Below are 20,272 nucleotides of genomic sequence, written 5' to 3' on the forward strand. Positions count from 1 at the left end.
GGTGGGGAAGGACCTCTAATTCATCATCATCATCATTGGTTTATTTGCAATTTTATCAGTTCAATACACCACAAAATGCGATACAGTGAAAAGACAGGAAGATGTCCAAGCGACAAGGAGTAGTCTATGGAATCTGACACCCACCTTGGCCTAGGCGATGTAAAGAGACGACAGTGAATCAATCAAGCTATCTATTTACATATATATAGTCCAGGCAGTAGGCACTGTCGTGTTTGGAGTGGGTTGTTCAACTTCTAGCTTGCACGCCATTGCGTCATAGAAACTACAGCTAATTAATCTCATAGCTCTTTGTTAAACAAATCGAAGAGATAGCCATACTAGAAATAGTTTTATAGCATTGTTTGTAGATCACTCCTTGCGTGACACTCGATGAAGTTGCAATAAATAGCAGTGTTGGGATGACTCGAGTCAACTGTTTCGTATGACTTGACTTGGGTATAATGTGGCCCACGAACAATTGGACATGCTCTACATTTGTTGTCATGAGGGAATATTTAAAGCAGGGGTTCTTGAACTTTTAAGACCGCGACCCAAATTTGACTTTTAATGGTATCTCGCGATCCAAGCCCCACACACCAAATAGAATACATTTTCAATATTGGTACGCCATGTTTTTACGGGCATATATGGCATGGAGAACGTGCAGACAACAGCTGTACACAACGCAGCACTTTGAAACATTGAAGTGCATTATTTGCTCTGGGGGTCGCATCTGCGCTACTGTGCACTCAGGTTGCAAGGCAGGACTATTCGGTGTCGACCATATCGACGATCCGTTAATATTGGCCAAGGTTCCATCGACGTCGATATTTTTGGCACCGTATTTTGCCCAGCCTCATATTGGCCGAACCTTCAAGTCTTCACGAGTTCCGGCGCCAAAAGGGCTGGCCTCGAAATACCCGGACATCGTATATTCTCGCAGCTGCTCGTTGCACACCCCTACACTAAAATGCCCCAACTGTCTTATCCAGAGAAAGCAATGTCAGATAAATCTTATCAAGAATTCAAACTAAATTGTGTAGCCATACTGCAGTAAAGACTTTTCTGTGTGTCTTGCTTATTGGCTATAGTACCAACACAGTTACCTCGGATACGTATAAGGAAATCGCCCGTAATTTTTTCGTTGCAAGAATTTCACGTTATCCGCTCAAGTGCCGTCGCCACCCATACTTTAAGAACCCCTGATTTAGAGGAAGTATTTCTTCACATCAAATCTCATTATTTGTTATTTATATGCAGGATAGTATTTTTCAATCTGCTCATAATTGCTTTGCGGGCCGGATGCGTCCCCTATGTTTGACACCACTGTAGCGCGAAACGAGTCATGGTTGCGTGCAGACATTTGTCATTCTCATGCTTACAAGAACGAACTTCATTTCTGTTGTAGGCCTACATCATTCTTCACAATCAGGCATTTAATGCTATTTTCATGTTCTTGCGAATTGAGCAGGATATTCCTTATTCTTATCGAATTTGGAAAACAATCGGTAGCTACAATATAATTTAGAAAGAACTGTTGCTATAATTTTAATCGCAGCAATTTCTCGACTTGACTCGAGTCAAAACCATAAGAGTGAGATTCGCTTGCGACTCGGAACCTTGCGACTTGGTTACAACCCTGCACTGCACAATAAATCTTTCTTTGAAACGGATGATTTATTACGGCCTGCGGTAGGAAATCAAAAACAGGCCGGCCGACACGCAAGCCACACACACACGCGCGCGCAGACAAACAGACACAAACATCACACAAATCCGAAATTCTTCGTTTTGATCGCCAGAGTCAGCTTCTTCTTCAAAATGTTCCTGGAAAAGATATTTGAAGATACAGTATTTTTGATATCGAAATATCCCAAATATTTCCGGGAAACACTGGTCGGGGGCAATTGTCAAAAACTAGTAGAGAATTGGAAAGAACATTCCAATTTGTGGTTTTCCTGACAATGCTACAGGGAGAACTGAAAGTGCGGAACGAACCAAGCTAAAATTCTAATTCTAGTCTAATTCGAAAGATAAACTGTGTAGTATGGGATTCATTGATTTAATTATTAGGTTGCCTGAAAAAAAGTTGCTCACCAAATTTGGCTCAATTCCAACCAGTAGAAGCCGACGCAGAGCCAATAGAAATTTATCGCTTTATTATGAAAATTTTTTTTTTTTAAATTTTACTGTAAACCTAATGTGATTGGTGAGTGGTCAGGGTTTTCCAGCCGTCAATGCTACTTTTGCCAATTTAAAACTCTCTACTGCGATAACAACGCTTCTACCGGTTGGAATTAAGCAAAAAATTGTGATGCAATGTATTGTGATGCAATGTTGTTTGAGGTAACTCGACAATTTTATGCGGTTGACCGTAAAATTTGAAAAAACTTTTATTTTATTTTTTGTCATAAATCCAAAAATTTCGATTGGCTCCAAAGTCGGCCTCGACTGGTTGTAATCGTGCTAAATTTGGTGTGCAGCGTTTTTTTTTTGGCAACCTAACAATTCAATAAGTGAACTCCCGGAATCCGGGAAAAAAAGTTTTTTTTGTGAACAACCCAACTGTTTTGGTACAATACTGATTCTAATTTAATTTGCAACAGCCGACAACTTTCAAGTTGTGCAACAAACTGATATAATTGGAAGCGAAAAAATACACGTCAACGTTGACAGTTTCAAAGTAGAACCGTCCCACCCACCTGGACGAATACAGCGGCACGTACAGCCTTGAGATGCAAGTGTTGGCCGTGGGGAGGTGCTGGTCGTCTGGCGGGCGAATCGTGATGGTGGGCAGGGGCTGGAAGCCGTCTTCGCTGGCGGGCAGGGCTGGCGACCCGGTCCAAAAGTACAAGAGCTCCTGCCGCGCGGCATGGCTCATGAACGAGACCACGGACCAGAACCAGCGTTTGAACTCGGTCAGTTTCTCCGCGCTTGACCCCGCTGTAAAATACAATTGACGGTTTGCAAATTACAAACTGAGGCAAAAAGGGTTTTAACAACATAGATATCGCATCACATCGTTGACTGCAGCCTCAGAAATAGTAATAATTAGCGCAATTTTTTTTAGCATGTCAAAAAAAGTCAAAATTAGGTCTAAATTGTAGCGTTAAAGTTAAAACTTTTTTGCAACCTGCATTTCGTTTGTATCGTAGATTTTGCACTGTCGGTGAACTTATCATTTGACATTTTACATCAGAGGTCTCAAACACGCGGCCCGCCAGAGCATTTTGTGCGGCCCGCGACGACATTTTAGATATTTATTAATTTGAAACTATTTCAGTGTCACATATCTTTTCAGGTTATAAAGTCAAAATCCCCTCTAAAATTGCCCCGAAAGCCTGAAACTATTCATCAAACTTCACTATCACATCAATTGCAAATGCTACCATGCAGTGGAAGATTCACTATTTCCTCACATTTCCAATTCATGATGACAAAAGCTGACCCTTAGACGATTCGTGACTGACATTTGTTAGGTGGACTTGGACGCGACGTTTCTTAGAATTACTCAGACTCGGGCTAACTCGATGGCAAAATGAAAATGACTCGAGTGGACTCGGAGTGACTCGGAATGCCGTGAATTTGTTAGAACCATGGACGCAACAAACTAATCGCGTATCAGGGGAATAGTAATTGATCAGAAGGTCGCAGCTTGGTATTTCGCTAACTAAGCAAGTAGTTATGGCAACCATTGGCAATCTGTCAGTTACATCTTTGGTCGCTAAACCAGGTTATTAGGGCCACTTACAGGTACCGAGTACCGTAGTGGTAGGCTCCAACGATGTAACAACAATGGGCTGTTCGGCGCTCCGACATTTCAATCACTAGGACACATTCATTAATATATTTATATTATATTTATATTTGTTTCTGCTCCTATATTCGAAGATATTTGGCCATAAGATTATTAGCCTACTTATTCTGATTGAAATTACAATGGTCAACCTAAAAATGTTTTGATATCAGATCAGTCTCTATTATCAATCTGTTCAATATAAAATATTCATAGTAGCTGCAAAATTATAACCCGATAGCTTTTATGATGGCATCATGCATTTGTCCGCCCATATGGTGTCTATATGTTTTAATTAATATAAATCAAGTACAACAACAATTCTATTCAAATAGTTATAAATGTGATGATTCTTTTCTTGCCAGGCCTAAATTTATGCCAGAGTAAATCAAATTTTAACGATGTATGTTTACTGATAGTCTGCTGGATCGGCTCACTTTCAATAGGACGATTCATTCCCGCCAAATAAGGCATACTTGGAAAGACATAGAATACCCCTATAAATGCTGCGGCCCGCGGCGTCGTCAAAACTGGAAAACTGGCCCGCGAGCACATTTGAGTTTGAGACCTCTGTTTTCCATCTTGTGGCCTACTTTATATGCCTACCGTTGTAGACGACCCATTGTCTGCTCATTGTGAATCATAAACATTCAAATGAAACGAATAGGTTGACATGGTGTTATGCTCAACGTACCGCAATATCCTAACTGAAGCAAGACTGCATAGGCATTGCATGGTTCTTATCAAGAAGCGCATGATGAAAAATTGTGATGCAGACGCCATTGTCAGAATGAAGCAACACGGTTTGTCACCAGCAGTGTACGCACAACTTGAGTGTTGTCAGCCAACAACTGCTGCTGTTGAACGTTCTTTCTCCATTCTTGGCAAGCTACTTAGTAAGGACAGACACTTTCTACCCGAAAATGTAGGAAAGCGTCTTTTGTTCTACTACAGCAAATTTTATTTCTTTCTACCATAATACGCGATGTAACTAACTACTGGAACTCTTCTTAGGGCCAGATTTCGTTAGAACAAAGTTTTTTATGTAATAATTTGTCATTTTTTTTGGCAAAACAGTTTTTTTTTCACACCAAACTACTTGTTCAGGCAGTTCCAACCTGAAATGAAGATAAGTAGTACAATTCTAACATTATGTGGGAAACACCTAATTTGCATACGTTAGGTCAGATTTGGTCAAAATTAAGATTTTTAGGGTAAAAAAATGTCAAAATTTCGATTTTTTAGGTCAAAATCTTCCGATTTTTAGGTCAAAAAATCGCCCTAGTAATAGTAACCCACCCGGGCAGTAGGACACCCGGGTATTAAGGCTATCAAAGTCCAGATTGTGAAATTTGTTTGGTTCTATTACTCCTAACCAACACCTCAGAACAAGGGCGTGCAAGGGGTGCAGAAAGAAAATAGATTTCTCATTCATGTTGCTTTGGAGCTCAGCTCGAGGTGGCTAGGAAAACTGGCCAAAATAACGTTGAAATCGCTAAAATAAGAACACGCCGAGTTTGGACATTGATATTTATTCAATATCCTGAAAATTCTTTCAGCCATGCGTTATTCCCTATTCGCGATCGTCATGAATAATTCGATACCGAAATTTACTGCCTTGCAAACATCAGAAAATACATACATACGGCCCATAGTCGCACCGTGCTATTAACGCTGGCCTGCATGTCGCAACTGCTTATGCGTTGACTCGCTATGTTGCTGTTCTTGCTGAGAGTCATCGCTACCATTTGAAACTCGAAACCTCGTTGTTTTGAAACGCCGATATCTCTTAGCTCGGATTTGAATATAGTTGGTTCCTTGGTTGTTCCTTAATTAGATTTGGTTTTAAGTTTTGAAGTGATCTACATGTTCCCTACACGGAAAAGAGCAATAAAACTTGAAACTGATGCCAACCTCGCTAAAGGCGGAGAAGTCAAATACCAACAGCGCGGAAAGTACTCTGGCACCTTCGAAAATCGGTTTTCCAACTGTTCAAGATTTTCACTACCGTTTCCTGTTAACCTACCCGATTTTCCGCTTTCGTCGTTGAACGAAGTGTAGCTGATCAAGGTGGTAACGTTAACACGGCCGCACCCGTTCAGAAGCAGACGAAGGTCCTCCGCGCTCAGACCGTCCAGAGACGACAGCGGCAGGACATCCAACAGACCGTCCCGCATCTGAAAATAGGATTTCGGCGGCCATGAGCAGTATTTTTGGATACCTAGATAATTTTGCTGCCAGAAATCTAATTCTGATCTAATTAGTAAAACGTTTCTATGCTCTCATGTTACTATGACTAGTATTTCTGGTTTTACTGAAAATGCTACAGGTGAACGATATCGTCCCCCCTGCGGCGATTTGGCAGTCTAGGGAGGCGAAAATAATGAAGGGCGATGGCGCGTTAAAACGGCCATACTGGAGTCAAGTCGAAGAAATGACCTTTTTCTTTAGTCAATTCACGAAAATTCAGCTGTAAAAAGTGTGATTTCGACGTCGAGTCGAAAAGTCGACCTTTTTTGTAGTGATTACAGTTTTTATGCCCGTTTTCCGGTTCCCAATATTTGGGGGGCGATGATCGGTGTGGAGCTTGAAAAGGGGGCGATGAATCGAAAAAGGTTGGGAACCACTGGTCTAGTGCGAAACGAGCCAAGCTTGCTGTACAGATGTTTGCCATTTTCATGCTTGTCACGAACTCGGATTTGATATGTACCGGACTTGATTTTTGTTGCATTCTTTTTGACTAGGAAACCAATTCAATCCCCAAATTTTTGGGAATTTTAATTCTAATTTCATTTGACAAAAAACGGTGACTCTGGTAGCTTTTGAGAGCAAAATTTGAGCAGACAAGTCGAAAAGAACCTCTTACCTGCTCGATGTATTTGTGGCAGCACGTGATCATCCTGTAGATCGCGTATTTACGAACGTACTCGAGCACGTTGTGTTTGGTCACGAGCACGCTGGCGCCGTCCGGAATCAAGTCGACCTGCACACAAAACATATCGTCGTCAAGTCGATACCGATCTTCGTAAAATCGGGGTTTGATCCAAATTTGTACAAATTACCGATTTAGTTAGCTGACAGTACACAAACCACTGTATTCTAGTAATTGTGGTTGCGCATTTTAAAACGAATAGAAAACATGTGTCGTCGATTGGCGTGCATCGCGATACCGGTTCTGTTGTATCGTGTTCTTGGGGTTATCACTGCTAACAGCTGCGCAGCCAGGGGACGGGTTTTTGGTATCGAAACCCTTCCCATTTTAAACGAGAAACCCCGTCGTTTTGAACTACCGATTCCATCTCCAATACGTCTGGACTTATTTGCATTTCGGCAATTCCAATGATCAGCTATGAATTGGTGTTTCAGCTGGTTGAGGATGCTGAAAGGTCGTTGGCTCTAGTTGGAAGTGTTGAAAAGTGAGTGATTCTACTTCTAGTTCTAGTCACGGCATTAGAAAAGTAAGCAGTTCTAGTTGCTAATTTTGAAAAGTGATTAGTTGCACCAGTAGTTCTAGTAGCGAGTTTTGAAAAGCGAGTAGTTTTAGTTCCAGTTCATGTTGCGCATTAGTTTGTACAAGTCTGCCCGTACCTGTCCGCCGCCTTCCTGATACAAGATATCCGCGGAAAAGCTGAGATCGAGGCTGTCGAATAGGTTTTCTCCGTCTTCCTTTTCGCATTCGGCCAGAATAAACCGCATGCTCTCGTAGAGGGCCGGGTCAAAAAAGGCAAAGTCGTACCAGTTAATCTGGAACAAGAACATACTTATTAGCGTAACGACACAACAACGGCGATCCGTGGAAGTTATAGTAGCCAGGGTTTTTAGCTTCACACGAACGATGCAATCACGAGCATAGCTAATACTTACGATGTAATGAGCAATGCAGTTTACATATCCGAGGTTTCCAATATCAAAAACTATCATAGAATAACTAGACTATTCCAGGTTCACAACTATTCACAGTTCAGGTGAGCCCAGTCAAGAACTAATGTATTAATAGATACGCAACACATCCATCAACTACCATTCAATGACGCTAAGCAAAACAATATAGCTAATATTATCATATTATCATGCATATGCATGAACCGGTATATTGAGAGAATGGTAATATGAAGGTGTTTAGATGTTTGTTACAATTCACATACTTTTCTTCCAAGCAGCGCCTTTAACACGTGCCTGTTCAGCGGCAGCGGACACAGTTCGTTCTGCAGCAGGCAGAGCCCGATGATGCGTCCCACATTACGAAACGCGTTCAACCTGGCCTCGTGTCCGGGAGCGCTTTTGGCGGCGCCGTCCTTGGCGTCTTTGGACGCTTTGGGAGAGGGTCCGGCGGCCGGGGAGTAGAATCCGCGCTTGCCCGGCTGGTAGAAGAGAGGGAAGGTAGAGACGTCGACTTCGAATTCCTCTTCGTTGCCTTCAGAATCTGAACCGGGAATTAAGGATCAGGGCAAATGTTTGAACAAGAGTTTGACGACTAGAAAATTTCTAGTTTTTACAAAATAGATCACAAGTAAAATGATAGTTACACGAAAAAAACGGCCAGAAACTGTTAAAACTGAGGAAAGTTACAGTATTATGAATGCAAGTCACTCTATATCACTCGAGTTGACTTGGACTCGAGTCACATCACTATGACTCGACTTGACTCGAGTCAAAACTATAATAGCGAAATTGGCATGTGACATGGAACCTTGTGACTTGGTTACAACCCCGTTTGACAGACACAGACTAACACACAGCCCTACCGGAACACTGCCCCTTTTTTTCGTGCTGCGCAGACAACTTGGACTGCGGGGTGCCTGCCCGTGGCTGGGACCCCGCGGACTCGTCGGCGCTCGACTGTCCCGGGTCTACATCCTGGTCTTCCGGCTCCACGGCGTAGTTGACGGAAGTCAGGTAGCGGGACGCGTCTTGAACGCTGGCCTTTAACATGGCTTCGTTGTTCAATAGCATCAACAAGTCCGATATCGGTTGCACTGCGAAAAGAACGCAAGAAAATACGATCAGAAAACGTTCTTGCGAGATCGGTGAGCCTCTAAGAAAGAGTAGCCTTTATTCTGGTTACGGACGAGTGAAATTGAATTACAGTAGATTCCAATATGACACTAAAACTTGGTTCCAATCGAATCTAATCATGACAAGTCAATCTCACTTTTACAGTTTTGACTCAAGTTGAGTCATTTTCAATTCACCATCGAGCCAAGTCCGAGTCCAAGTCAGTGAATGGAAGGTAGAGTCCGACTCATAGTGTTGTGACTCGTGTCCAATTCATTGTGTTAGCTGTTCAGTTTTGACTTCAATTTGGTTCAACTCACATTTTTCAACTCTGCGCGAGTGATATAGAATGTCTCGCATTCATAATATCGCCATTTTCCTCGGTCCTAACAGTTTCTGGCCCTATTTTCCAAGTATCAGGACTGATAGACGAAACACCAATCACGTGGTGATTTTACAATTCTTCAAAGATGCAATGGAATGTCTGTCTTGGCCGTACGATTCTTGAGTCACACGAGTTGGTTCGAGTCAATTTACGCGTTGGAAAAGTGACTCGAGTCAATTCTAATCGCAATTAAATCGCGACTCGAGTCACTACAACCCTGCTTTACGATCACACTCTCTTAATGAAAATGCACAGCACAACATTATCCCATTGAAACAAAGTTTACAGCGATTTGTACAGGGTGAGCATAGAACTGTGAGAGCTTCATGTAGGTACAGAACTTCAATACCGTAAACCGGGGTAACATTGGACAATTCTCAACAATTCCGCTTTGTATCTTGGAAATGCTAGGGTGTAGGGGAGGCAAGTTTTGTGTTTTTTGGAGTCATGGAGCAAAGATTAGAATTAACTAATCCAAAATCTTCATGGTCATAAATAAGTACCTTATTTTTGTAAATTATCCGTGTCCAAAGTTACCCCTGCATGTGGGGTAACTTTGGACAATGTAGTTTTTTGTATGCCTTTACCCTCTATTGTTTATGAAACCTCGTAAATGAGGCTTATTTGGTAAGAGTTGATGAGAGCAGTGACTAAAACGGAAACAAAATAGTGTAGGTCTGGCCTATTGCATGATTTTTACCTAATCCCCCCCCCCCCAAAAAAAAAAAATTAGGTAGTTTATGAAGGCTAATGCCCCCTTATTCATCCCTTTACTCAATTTTCCCTCATGCCTTCACCAATGGGGACTTATAATAACGTATGGTGACAATGGGGTATCCCACTGGCAGTGTCAGCAATCGACAGCAAACATTAAGTATGTTAGAGTGATTTATTGCCAATTTCGAATATATTACTGTTCTAGAAAAGATGTATTTTCCCTTTCCTATGTCCTCTGATGGATATATTTGTCGTAATTTACGATATCCCATATTCAGCAGGCGCATCTTTAGGAGTATGTGATAAGTTTTTCAAGTAGCTTACACCCGATTATAATCTCTCAGCTCATTGCCTACCCATTTTTTCATATTTTGGCAAACTCTTAATTTATTAACCTTCTAATTCCATTTTAAGAAGCCATCAGGCCGGTCATAAGGAATAAAGTTGACGATACCCTTTGACACAGATGAAGCAGCCACTTTCCAGAGCTCTCAATATCACATTTTTCACTGTCCAAAGTTGCCCCATTCTGATAAAATTTGACGGGGTAACTTTGGACATCACATTTTCTTGTATTGATCTAAGGGTGAGCCCACTGAGATTTTGGCCATGGATTAAGACTACTTAAAGGTATCTGCTGTCAAGTTTTGAATCTATGAATCACATGCTATCTATGTTTGGCTGTAAGAAGTTTATTGGCCATCAATTTTGACGAAATTGACCACCTCCATTAATTTATCGATGTTGGGTCAAGTTTATCTGGTAGTGAAAGGAATCCGCCTTTTATAGAGACTACTTGTAGTACTCTTGCCTCATGAAAAAGAATTGGACATCCAGCGGTAACCCTTTTTCATCAATAACCATTTAAATCTTTTACTGCTTAGTGTCCAAAGTTACCCTTAAGTCCAAAGTTACCCCGGTTTACGGTACGCAATTGAATACTACATTCATATTGATATAAACCCGAATGTTTCTGCCTGGCACTCGTCAGCAACTGGAGGAGAATTAAAGAGAACTTCGTATAAGATTGTCGATCGCACTCACCGAGTAATATGCCCGTGATCTTCCTGGGCCATTTCGAGTTGATCGCGTTGACTTTTGGATAAAGCCTTCCGCCGAGCGCCCTCTTGTACGAGTCAAATTCGCTCTTTCTTCCGCCTAAACCGGAAAGCAATGATTTGAAACTGGAAATTCGCGAGCAAGAAACAAGGGCCGTATTCCTTTTCGACAACGCCCCCACAAAGACACGTTTGCAGATGGTATCACGATCGAGACAGCCGCTGCTCAAGACCCAGCAGTGGTTCTCGGACTTTTGTCCCCTTTGATGATAGTAAAAACTTTAGCGCTCCTTTTATAGTCATATCAAAAAATATCAAAGAGAGCAACCAAAATGTTTGCAATCCCAACGCATTGTGGCGTGGAAGATGTTACGGCTGTTGAAACACTTCTCAAACCAACGACACAGCTACATGCATTCACAAGTCACACTTCATTCAGATTCTGATAAGTGCCAGGTTCGATATCAGTCTAAATAAAGTGTGTGGATGGTACGACGTAATTGTGACATTTAAAATGGAAATATACCGGAATTTTCCAAGTATAGTACGCCCCCATGTATAATACGCACCCCTAAAATAGCTTGTAAATTCTGGGAAAAAGCCTGCACCCATGTATAGTACGCACCCTGCATTTCAGTACATGAATAGTTCCGATTTCGTGTACGATGTCATTCTGTTTTGCGATGTCACACTTGAACAATCATTACACAACGATCGCTAATCATTATACAATTAGCGGGATTGTCTTTAAACGATAGTAGATAGCAGCCGAAGCCTGCGAGGCGGGCGGCGCGATAGTTCAGGCTAGCGACACGACATCTTGAGCACGAGGAGACCTTTTACAGATGCGATTCCTAATCATAATACAATTAACGGTATCGTCTCTAAACGATAGTAGACAGCAGCCAAAGCCTGCGAGGCCGGCGGCGAGTTAGTTGAGGCCAACGAACCGACATCTTGCGCATGATGCCTATTACAGATGCGATCGCGCCTAGGCTAACGGTTATGTCATGCGCAACAGGTCTGTTGGAGATGCGACTGATTACGCAAGCTATTATATCTTGCGCACATGGCCTCTTGTGTATGTATAAATTGCGTATGCGATTGTTCGGGCCTGTCGTTGACGCGATGAATTGGCGAGAATTCCCATTTCTCTCAGGCGGTTTTGCGGCTCCCCTCAGATGATTACACGCCCCCCAGTTTGAGAACCACTGGACTGGAGCTAACAAAACCATTACCCACTAAATTTCATCGTTGTGATACAAGAATTCAATAGAGACGTCCAGTAAATTTCACTAGGACAGCACTTCTAACTACCACCTACACTTAAACAAAACAGAGCGTAAATTTACCTTGGCTCTGCTTACGGAAAGGTGGAGCGGCACTGGCCATCGTTGAGAACGAAGTCTTCCCGGAAGAGGGCGAAGACTGCATCGCGTATCGCGCCATGAAGTACGAACGCAGGTTCACTTTCTTGCTGCCTGTAAAAAGACACATAGTTTGAAACCATAATTCCATCACAGCAACACAAGAACGTTAAGCGTCGCTACTCCTTACTTTAACAAAAGAATAAACAAAAATTTGGACTCAATTACAAGTAGAAACAGCGATGTCTACAGAAGTAGAAGGTATGAAAGTACTCGTGTAGTTATAAAATGTAGATTTGGTCCAGAGGACGCCTATAATAAGCAGTTGAAAGCTGGCTACGTTCAGGGTGCATGCGATTTCGAGACTAATGCAGACGACAGATGACACTACATATAGACAGAATCTTCGAGAATGTATTTGGTTACTTTGATACACGGCCTATTTCATATCATTTTCTGTTTTTCAAAATGTAAAATGTAAAAAGTAAGTAGCATGGCCTAAAACTGTAAAGAAGAAGTGGATATTTTCTAAAACATAGCAACTTGAGTAGGCTAAGGCTCGCAAAAGGTACGCGGAAGATTCCCGGTGATAAGCTGACGATGTCAAACTTTTAAGTTTGCAAATTCGACAAAATGAAGAAGACTTACAGTGAAAACAATGGGCGGATGAATGAATGAATGCATACAAACCGCACCGCACAAATTCTTTTACAAGGGCGTAACGGAAATACGTTTCAAAATCAACAGTGCGGTTGTCACATTTACAATGAAAAACTAGTCTGACTCAAGCCCTAAAGTATAGATGCAATTATGCGGGGCCTCCCAAACCGCGCATGTCATGATAGGGAGGCACTCAAAATCGGCCAAGCGAACCCTAACCTTACCCCTGACACTATTTTTATCACAATCTAAACGCTTACCGTGAACCACAAAAACAAGCTCACAGCTAACCCTCAACCGTGCCTAGCCGCAATCTTAAAGCTAACTTGCTATTTTTGAAAGTCTTGTCATTGCTATTTCATCCGGACGACATTACCGCAAGATTTGGAAAAACACAACACGGTTTCGCCTCACACATACCAGGCCTTCCCAACCGATCGCTGTCGTGATCTTTCCTCTTGCTGCCCGAGCTACGTCTGAAACGCAAATCGTCGGATGGGTAAACTATCAAAACCAGACTAGCACGCAATTTACCTGGAACCAGAATGGTCAGCGGCGACCAATATTTCGTCAAGAGGCGGCAGAGGGTTTGAAGACAGCAGAGTCTCGCACAGCGCGGTGTAGAAGCTTCTGGAAACGCCGCTGCCTTCGCCTGGCTCATCTTTGAAGATCACTTTCACCTGAATAATACAAAACAAACAGGTTATGATTAGGGCAAGTTTTATTTGCACTAAAATCGCGAGTTGAATTTATTTTTAACAAAAGTTGCATTTATAATTTTTGTTGAATTATTAGGGTATGAGATACTCGAAAGGTTCCGTTGCATAACCCAGTTCCTACAGAGCTGTCAAATTCGTTACTTTATTGCCATTTAACGCAGGAAATTACATTTTTACCGGCACACAGCAAGAAAATTACGTAACGTGGGGAAAAATTTCCCTCAAAATGATAAACAGCATTGCTATAACCCCCTCCCCTAAAACAAGTCAAACACCACACCCCAAATCCCCTAGGTCTGCAAACTTGACCCAAGGCGTCGCAGAGAAACTCGCTCTTGGCGACTTCAACAAAATCTATAGCCTGGAAAAGGTGACCCAGCGAAAATGTAATTTTTCGGCGGTCCCCCGCCTGGCCGTTCGTGAAATGGGAGACTACCTCAAATTCAAACGTCAGCATCAATAAAGCGATCTATTTACATATTGTTCGAACACGATCGTGCTTGGCGGGGTGGTTGAACTTAATGTTTGCAAGCCATTGTGTCATAGATAACACAGTGTGATGCAGCTAACCCATCATATAACTCTTTGTTATGCAAATCAAAGAGAATTGAACCATACTAGAAATAGTTTATAGCAAGTATTTAAATCACTCCTTGACATTTCGACGCATTATTTGATAAAAGTTGCAGTGAAAATTGGTACGGTATGAAAAGTAGGGGAAAGCTGCACTATAAAATCCCTCCAAACAGCTTAAAACATCATAGTACATAGATTCCGAGTATCTAGGAAGCTGTAGGTAGCTGTAAAAAAAGTTGCAAAAGTTTCAAAAACTTGCCCTAGTTATGATTCGACCGAAGTAAGATTTATGAATTTGCGCTCGGACATGAAATTTTCATTTACAATTTAAATTCACCTTTCCAAGTGACCGTCAAAAAGTATTTCGCTCGCCTAGGCGCGTAGCACGGATAGAACTAGAACATTTTCAGCTTTTGAAAATTAGATTACAATTATAATTATGGCTACGCATTTTTTTCAAAATTGAACTGGAATTAGAATCGGAATGATGGCTAGTTTTTTTTTTTCAAAATTAGATTAGAATTTGAATTATAGCTACATAGTCGTTTTTTAAGGCAACCCGACGATTTAAACATCTAATCCGCAAGATTCAGCAAAATATTTGTTTTTTTAACAGCCCTACTGTGCAACAAGCTTGGGGCTCGTTTTGCATCACACAGTTCTCCTGAAGCACCTCCAGAGAAACCAGAATTCAGACTAAAATTATATTACCGGCATTCCGCACTAATTAGTCAAATACAACAACAATTGTCCTAGTACACGTAATAAAGCAAATCGCAATTCGAAATATGACGTTAATCATTTCCAAAACCAAACCCTCGCCGGGACACTCACTCTCAACACCGTCAGAGGCTGGCAGGACACGGACATGGAGGAAGCCCCGGTCCGCCTCTTGTAGTGCAGGTTGAGCTGTTTGAAAGCGTCCAGGACCAGACGGTGCGGGTCCCTCTCCACGTTCAACATGAGGTCCACCGATTGAGAATTGCGTAATTTCTCCATGTCTTTACGAAACTTGGCCTCGCGCACCTTAGCAAAGAGACATAATAAGTATAGTGGTCGCTATTATAAACTGTGTCTGCCGTGTATGCTAGAGACTGTTATTGTTAGGTTGGCTAAAAAAACGTTGCACAGAAAATTTGTCTCAATTCCAACCAGCTATTAAAATTTGAAAATTTTTAATTCTTTATAAAAAATGACAATATTTTTTTTCAAATTTTTCTGGCCAACTCATGAAATTGTTACGTTGTCTACTAAAACCATGAAAAACAAATTTGACTCAATTCCGACCCGAAGAAGTGAAGTTATTCGCGTTTTTCATTACTAATTCTTGGATTACCCACAGTAAATAGCCTACCATATTTTCAAATCGAAGATTTGCAATTCCAAATGTGCTGTATATCGTTTTATTAGACTACTGCAACCTGCATTTCGTTTGTATCATAGATTTTGCACTGTCGGGGAACTTATCATTTGAGATTTTACAGCTTGTAGCCTACTTTATAGGCGTGCCGTTGTAGACGGACCATTATCTGCTCATTGTGAGCCATAAACATTCCGAGGAAACAAATAGCTTGACATGGTGCTATGCTGAAAGTACCGAAATATCCAAACTGAAGCAAGACTGCGTGGGCATTGCATGGTTCTTATATCGAGAAGCGCAGGATGAAAAATTGTGATGTAGACAACATTGTCAGAATGAAGCAACACGGTTTTGAACGTTCTTTCTCCATTCCTGGCAAGCTACTCAGTAAGGACAGGCGCTTTCTACCCGAGAATGTAGGAAAGTATCTTTCGTTGCATACTACAACAAATTTTAATTATTTCTACCATAATACCTGATGTAACTACTGGATAAAATAAAGTTTTTTCATGTAAAACTTTGTCACTTTTTGAGTCAAAAAGGTTTTTTTCTTCGTAAGGACAGACAGTTTCAACCAGAAATGAAGATAAGTAGTACAATTCTAACATTATGTGGGAAAACACCTAATTTGTATACGTTAGGTCAAATTAATTTCAAGGTCGAAAATGTCAAAATTTTGATTTTTTAGGTCAAAATCATATATGTTTTAGGTGAAAAAAATCGCATTATGAAGTTTTACTGGTCCGCAACGCCAAAAAGGCTGTTAACCACTGATCTATGGTATAATATGACACTCCAAATAACCGGTCCTACCTCAAAACCGCCTAGCTCTTGTAGTATCGACCCAGGCTCCGCGCCAACGTCCTCCAAAAACACTTTGGTGAAAAGCTCCATCGTGGAGCAGCATCGCGCCAGCAACGAGTCTACAGACGTGGGTAGAAATTTGCAGATTCTCTCCTGAAAAACGAAAATGTATATTGCTTTACAAACAATTCATCAAACGTGTCAAATTCAAGACACCTTTTTCACCGTATCCCCCACAGGCGCGGATTCGACTTCCATCGCGTGATCGTCTGCGTCTAAATTACAGAAAGACGCCGTAACTGAGCATGTCTTCAAACCACTTACTTGGTTGGGTGCCGCCGATTATGGCCTTTTGTGGTCTAGTCATATATTCATATTGAAATAAACCTTGATATTTCGAGTTTTGACGCGTGTCAGGGGCAATAGGACTACCATATTTTGGAAATCTGAAAAGAGGACACCATTTCAAAATTTTCAGACTTGCAATACCGGAGAAAAATCCTGAAAAAATGGTGGATTGGTTGGATCGGTTGACTAAAAAAAAAGGTCAACTTTCCGGCTAATCTCCCGAAATAGCCGACGGAGCGAAACTTCGGAGCTGATTTACTGTGTCTCAGTCGAATTTTTCCCTATATCTAACCAAAATTCTCAAAAAACAGGACATATGGGCGTCCTCCGAGGACACTTTCAAAATTGTCAAAAAAGGGAACAAATCCTCTTGAACGAGGACGCATGGTAACAATAGGTAAAACGTATGGCAACCCTAAAAAAATATTACATTTCTGGCAACACGTTTTTGAATTATTGAGAAGTCATAGTTCGTAGCACCATCTCTGCTAGGGATGTTTATACAGAAGATTGTTGAAATTTGTAATTTTTTTCGGAGAAAAAAGCAAAAAATTGCGTTTTTCGCCAGTATACATCAGCAGACTGGGTAAGCCCCAATCTCAGCCCTAAAGGGTTTCTACTCCCCATAACCTCATGTTCAATATAATATTCATTTTTTGGGGGTTAGGTAGATTGAATTAATTTAATCGCGATCTGTGTTCATTACCTGCGTGGTCTCCGCCTTTTTCAGCTTGATTGCTGGTCGCTGTAATGAAAATATCTTGTAAATCAGACCACGCCGCAGAAGCATTCGGCGACTTACTTATGACCGACGCCGCGTTTGACGCGTCCTTTTCCTTATCCTGTTCCCTTTCGGCAATCAGTTGTTTCTTCATTTTTTCTACAAAAGCAATCGGCGCGAATCTCGTGGGAAGAGCATTTAAATATGAATCCAGTGATATTTGGTTCTTATATCAAGAAGCGCATGATGAAAAATTGTGATGCAGACGCCATTGTCAGAATGAAGCAACACGGTTTGTCACCAGCAGTGTACGCACAACTTCAGTGTTGCCAGCCAACAACTGCTGCTGTTGAGCGTTCTCTATCCATTCCTGGCAAGCTACTTAGTAAGGACAGACACTTTCTACCCGAGAATGCAGGAAAGTATATTTCGTTGTACGACAACAAATTTTAATTATATCTACCATAACACGCGACATAATTACTGGAATTCTTCATAGAGCCAGATTTCGTTAAAATAAAAGTTTTTTCATGTAAAAATTTGTCAGGTTTCGAGTCAAAAACGTTTTTTCAGGCTAAACTGCTTCGTATGGAGACACAGTTCCAACCAGAAATGAAGACAAGTGGTACAATTGTAACATTGTGCGCAAAAGCACCTAATTTCCATACGCGAGGTCAAAATTGAGTTTTCATAGGTCAAAAAATGTCAAAATGTTGATTTTTTAGATCGGACACTTCCTTTCTTTAGGTAAAAGAAAATCGCCCTAGTAATGGCAATGTTGTGTCGACGTACGATGACCCATACACTGCCAAGACCAAGACGGTAAGAAAACGATTTGAGCCTTCCCCACAAAACCAAGCTTCTCGAGGAGATAGTTTTCCGGCTAACCTCTTGCTAACCATCAATTTCACCCAAAGCCCCCACTTTTTTGTAATATTGCAAAAAATCAGACCCACCTTCCGTTCTTCTCTGCCTCATTTTGTCGAACTTGAGATGCATCTTATGCTTCAGCCTGCCCATTCCTATTCCGGCCAGTTCCGGGTCGAAATACGATTCGTCTGAAATGGAAATATAGCATACAACCAAATGGCGTCATTCTTAAACAGATTATTATATAACATTCTCAAGAGCGAAATCTGGTGTAAATCCTACCGCCGACGAGATCGTACACGTCGGGATCAGAAAGTTGTACAATTCAGACCGGGAAACTCAATAATTCATTTGCAAAATGTTTCTCTGCTCGCATTTTAACTATAATTTTTGGATTTCTCTGATTTCTCCCCAATTTAATTCAATTCAGTAATTCTAATAACATTTCATAGTAGTATAGTCTGGTACGATCCGACGGGTTAATGCTAGAGGGGTGTGAAAAGGGTGAATTATACGATGGTGTTAAGGGCAGACAACACCATGCTGAAAGCTGCATAAGATGGCAGAATCAGGGTCTTTTGCAGGCTTAGGAACTGAAGCCCTCCAATATGAGAATACCATGAACCAAGATAAAATAATATGCAACAATGATTCATTGGACAGCGATAAACTGCCGCAGCGGATCTCCGATTAAACAGTTGTAAACCGACTTAATTTGCCCACTAATGAAATGTTACTAAAAATAGCATGAAATTTAATATTAGAGCATTAACAATAACAAGGTAAGGCATGATAATTTGCATAGACAGGAATATATAATTTGCCTGCAGTGGCCAGTCTCATCATAAATACATCCGGAACGAGTTTCACAAGACTTAATTGGGGATGAGAATCGCGGTGCCTGAACATTTCTCGGATTATCCTTGATTGGTGGATAATCCGCGATTTATCAACGAAAAACTCACATAACTCCGCTTCTACTGGTCGGAATTGACTCAAATTTGTTTTGCAACGTCTTTGAAGACAGCTCAACAATTTCATGGGGTTGGCAGAAAAATTTAGAAATTTTTTTTTTTTAATTTTCCATAATAAATTAAAAATTTTAATTGGATCTGCGGAGGCCTTTACTGGTTGAAATCGAGTGAAATTTGGTGAGCAAGGTTTTCTACTGCAACCTGACGATTCAAGAGGTGATCGGCTTGAATCGGGAAAAAAAAGTTATTTTTGAACAGCCCTACTGAACAAGTGTCCCTGAAGCAGCATAAGAAGTTTGTATCTAATCAGCGGTTTTTGACCAGGGAATTTTTTCTAAACAATGGACGTTTTTCAAATTTCACTGTCCAACCCATGAAATTGTGAAGTGGCCTGAAAAGGTTATTGGAGTAAAAATCATTGGATATGAAAAAAAAGTATTCACGGCGAAACATTTTAGCTTCAAGCTTGCCGACAAAATTTAAAAAAAAGTTAGTTTTCTATTTCAGATTAAGATAAGGAATTTCCACTACTTTCTGAATTTCACGTGGCTTTCAGATTTTGACTCGGTTCGAAATAAGTAGCAGATTTGGTTTCGAATCTGAGAAAGTTATTTTTGAACAACCCTAGTGCGTGTGTATCATCTTAATCTGATAATGTAAGTAAGCCACAAAGTTATCGAAGCATTTGTAGGCGTTAATCTTGGATAATCAACCAAACGAACCATCGATCCCGCCAAGCTGGTTTCTCATACGCCCGAACAGCTCCTCTTTCCTGGCGTTGGGCTGCAGGAGGTGCGGCTTATCAGCGAGCGGAAGCGTCTTGGCTAAAGGCTCCTGAATGCAAACAAACTAGATATAATCACCCGAAACATTCCGCAAACTTTGCCCGAACTTCATTGGTATCGCGGTTTTCAGATGAGAT

General features: G+C 41.2%; 2 protein-coding genes across 2 annotated transcripts in view; one reads left to right on the forward strand and one right to left on the reverse strand.

Annotated features, from left to right (window-relative positions):
* The window catches only part of LOC145442888 (ribosome maturation protein SBDS-like), a 397,416-nt gene that overhangs the window by 271,109 nt on the left and 106,035 nt on the right, over window positions 1-20,272 (forward strand). The gene's annotated exons all lie outside the window — the stretch shown is intronic.
* Window positions 1,659-20,272, reverse strand: part of LOC145442958 (E3 ubiquitin-protein ligase UBR5-like) — a 77,311-nt gene continuing 58,697 nt past the window's right edge. The window contains exons 43-60 of the mRNA XM_080320997.1: window positions 20,073-20,184; window positions 18,463-18,564; window positions 17,588-17,665; window positions 17,492-17,530; window positions 16,654-16,712; window positions 16,447-16,590; window positions 15,108-15,299; window positions 13,513-13,658; window positions 13,399-13,454; window positions 12,304-12,432; window positions 10,938-11,051; window positions 8,542-8,772; window positions 7,942-8,219; window positions 7,385-7,540; window positions 6,663-6,779; window positions 5,823-5,973; window positions 2,703-2,943; window positions 1,659-1,827 (exon numbers count right to left, since the gene is read on the reverse strand). Of these exons, the coding sequence (XP_080177123.1) occupies window positions 1,767-1,827; window positions 2,703-2,943; window positions 5,823-5,973; window positions 6,663-6,779; window positions 7,385-7,540; window positions 7,942-8,219; window positions 8,542-8,772; window positions 10,938-11,051; window positions 12,304-12,432; window positions 13,399-13,454; window positions 13,513-13,658; window positions 15,108-15,299; window positions 16,447-16,590; window positions 16,654-16,712; window positions 17,492-17,530; window positions 17,588-17,665; window positions 18,463-18,564; window positions 20,073-20,184 (2,406 nt within the window). The 3' untranslated portion in view covers window positions 1,659-1,766. The remainder of the gene's footprint in view (window positions 1,828-2,702; window positions 2,944-5,822; window positions 5,974-6,662; window positions 6,780-7,384; window positions 7,541-7,941; window positions 8,220-8,541; window positions 8,773-10,937; window positions 11,052-12,303; window positions 12,433-13,398; window positions 13,455-13,512; window positions 13,659-15,107; window positions 15,300-16,446; window positions 16,591-16,653; window positions 16,713-17,491; window positions 17,531-17,587; window positions 17,666-18,462; window positions 18,565-20,072; window positions 20,185-20,272) is intronic.

The sequence above is a fragment of the Botryllus schlosseri genome, chromosome 7, assembly GCF_051294905.1.
Source record: "Botryllus schlosseri isolate E-star chromosome 7, Bs_hap1, whole genome shotgun sequence".
Taxonomy (NCBI): Eukaryota; Metazoa; Chordata; class Ascidiacea; order Stolidobranchia; family Styelidae; genus Botryllus; species Botryllus schlosseri.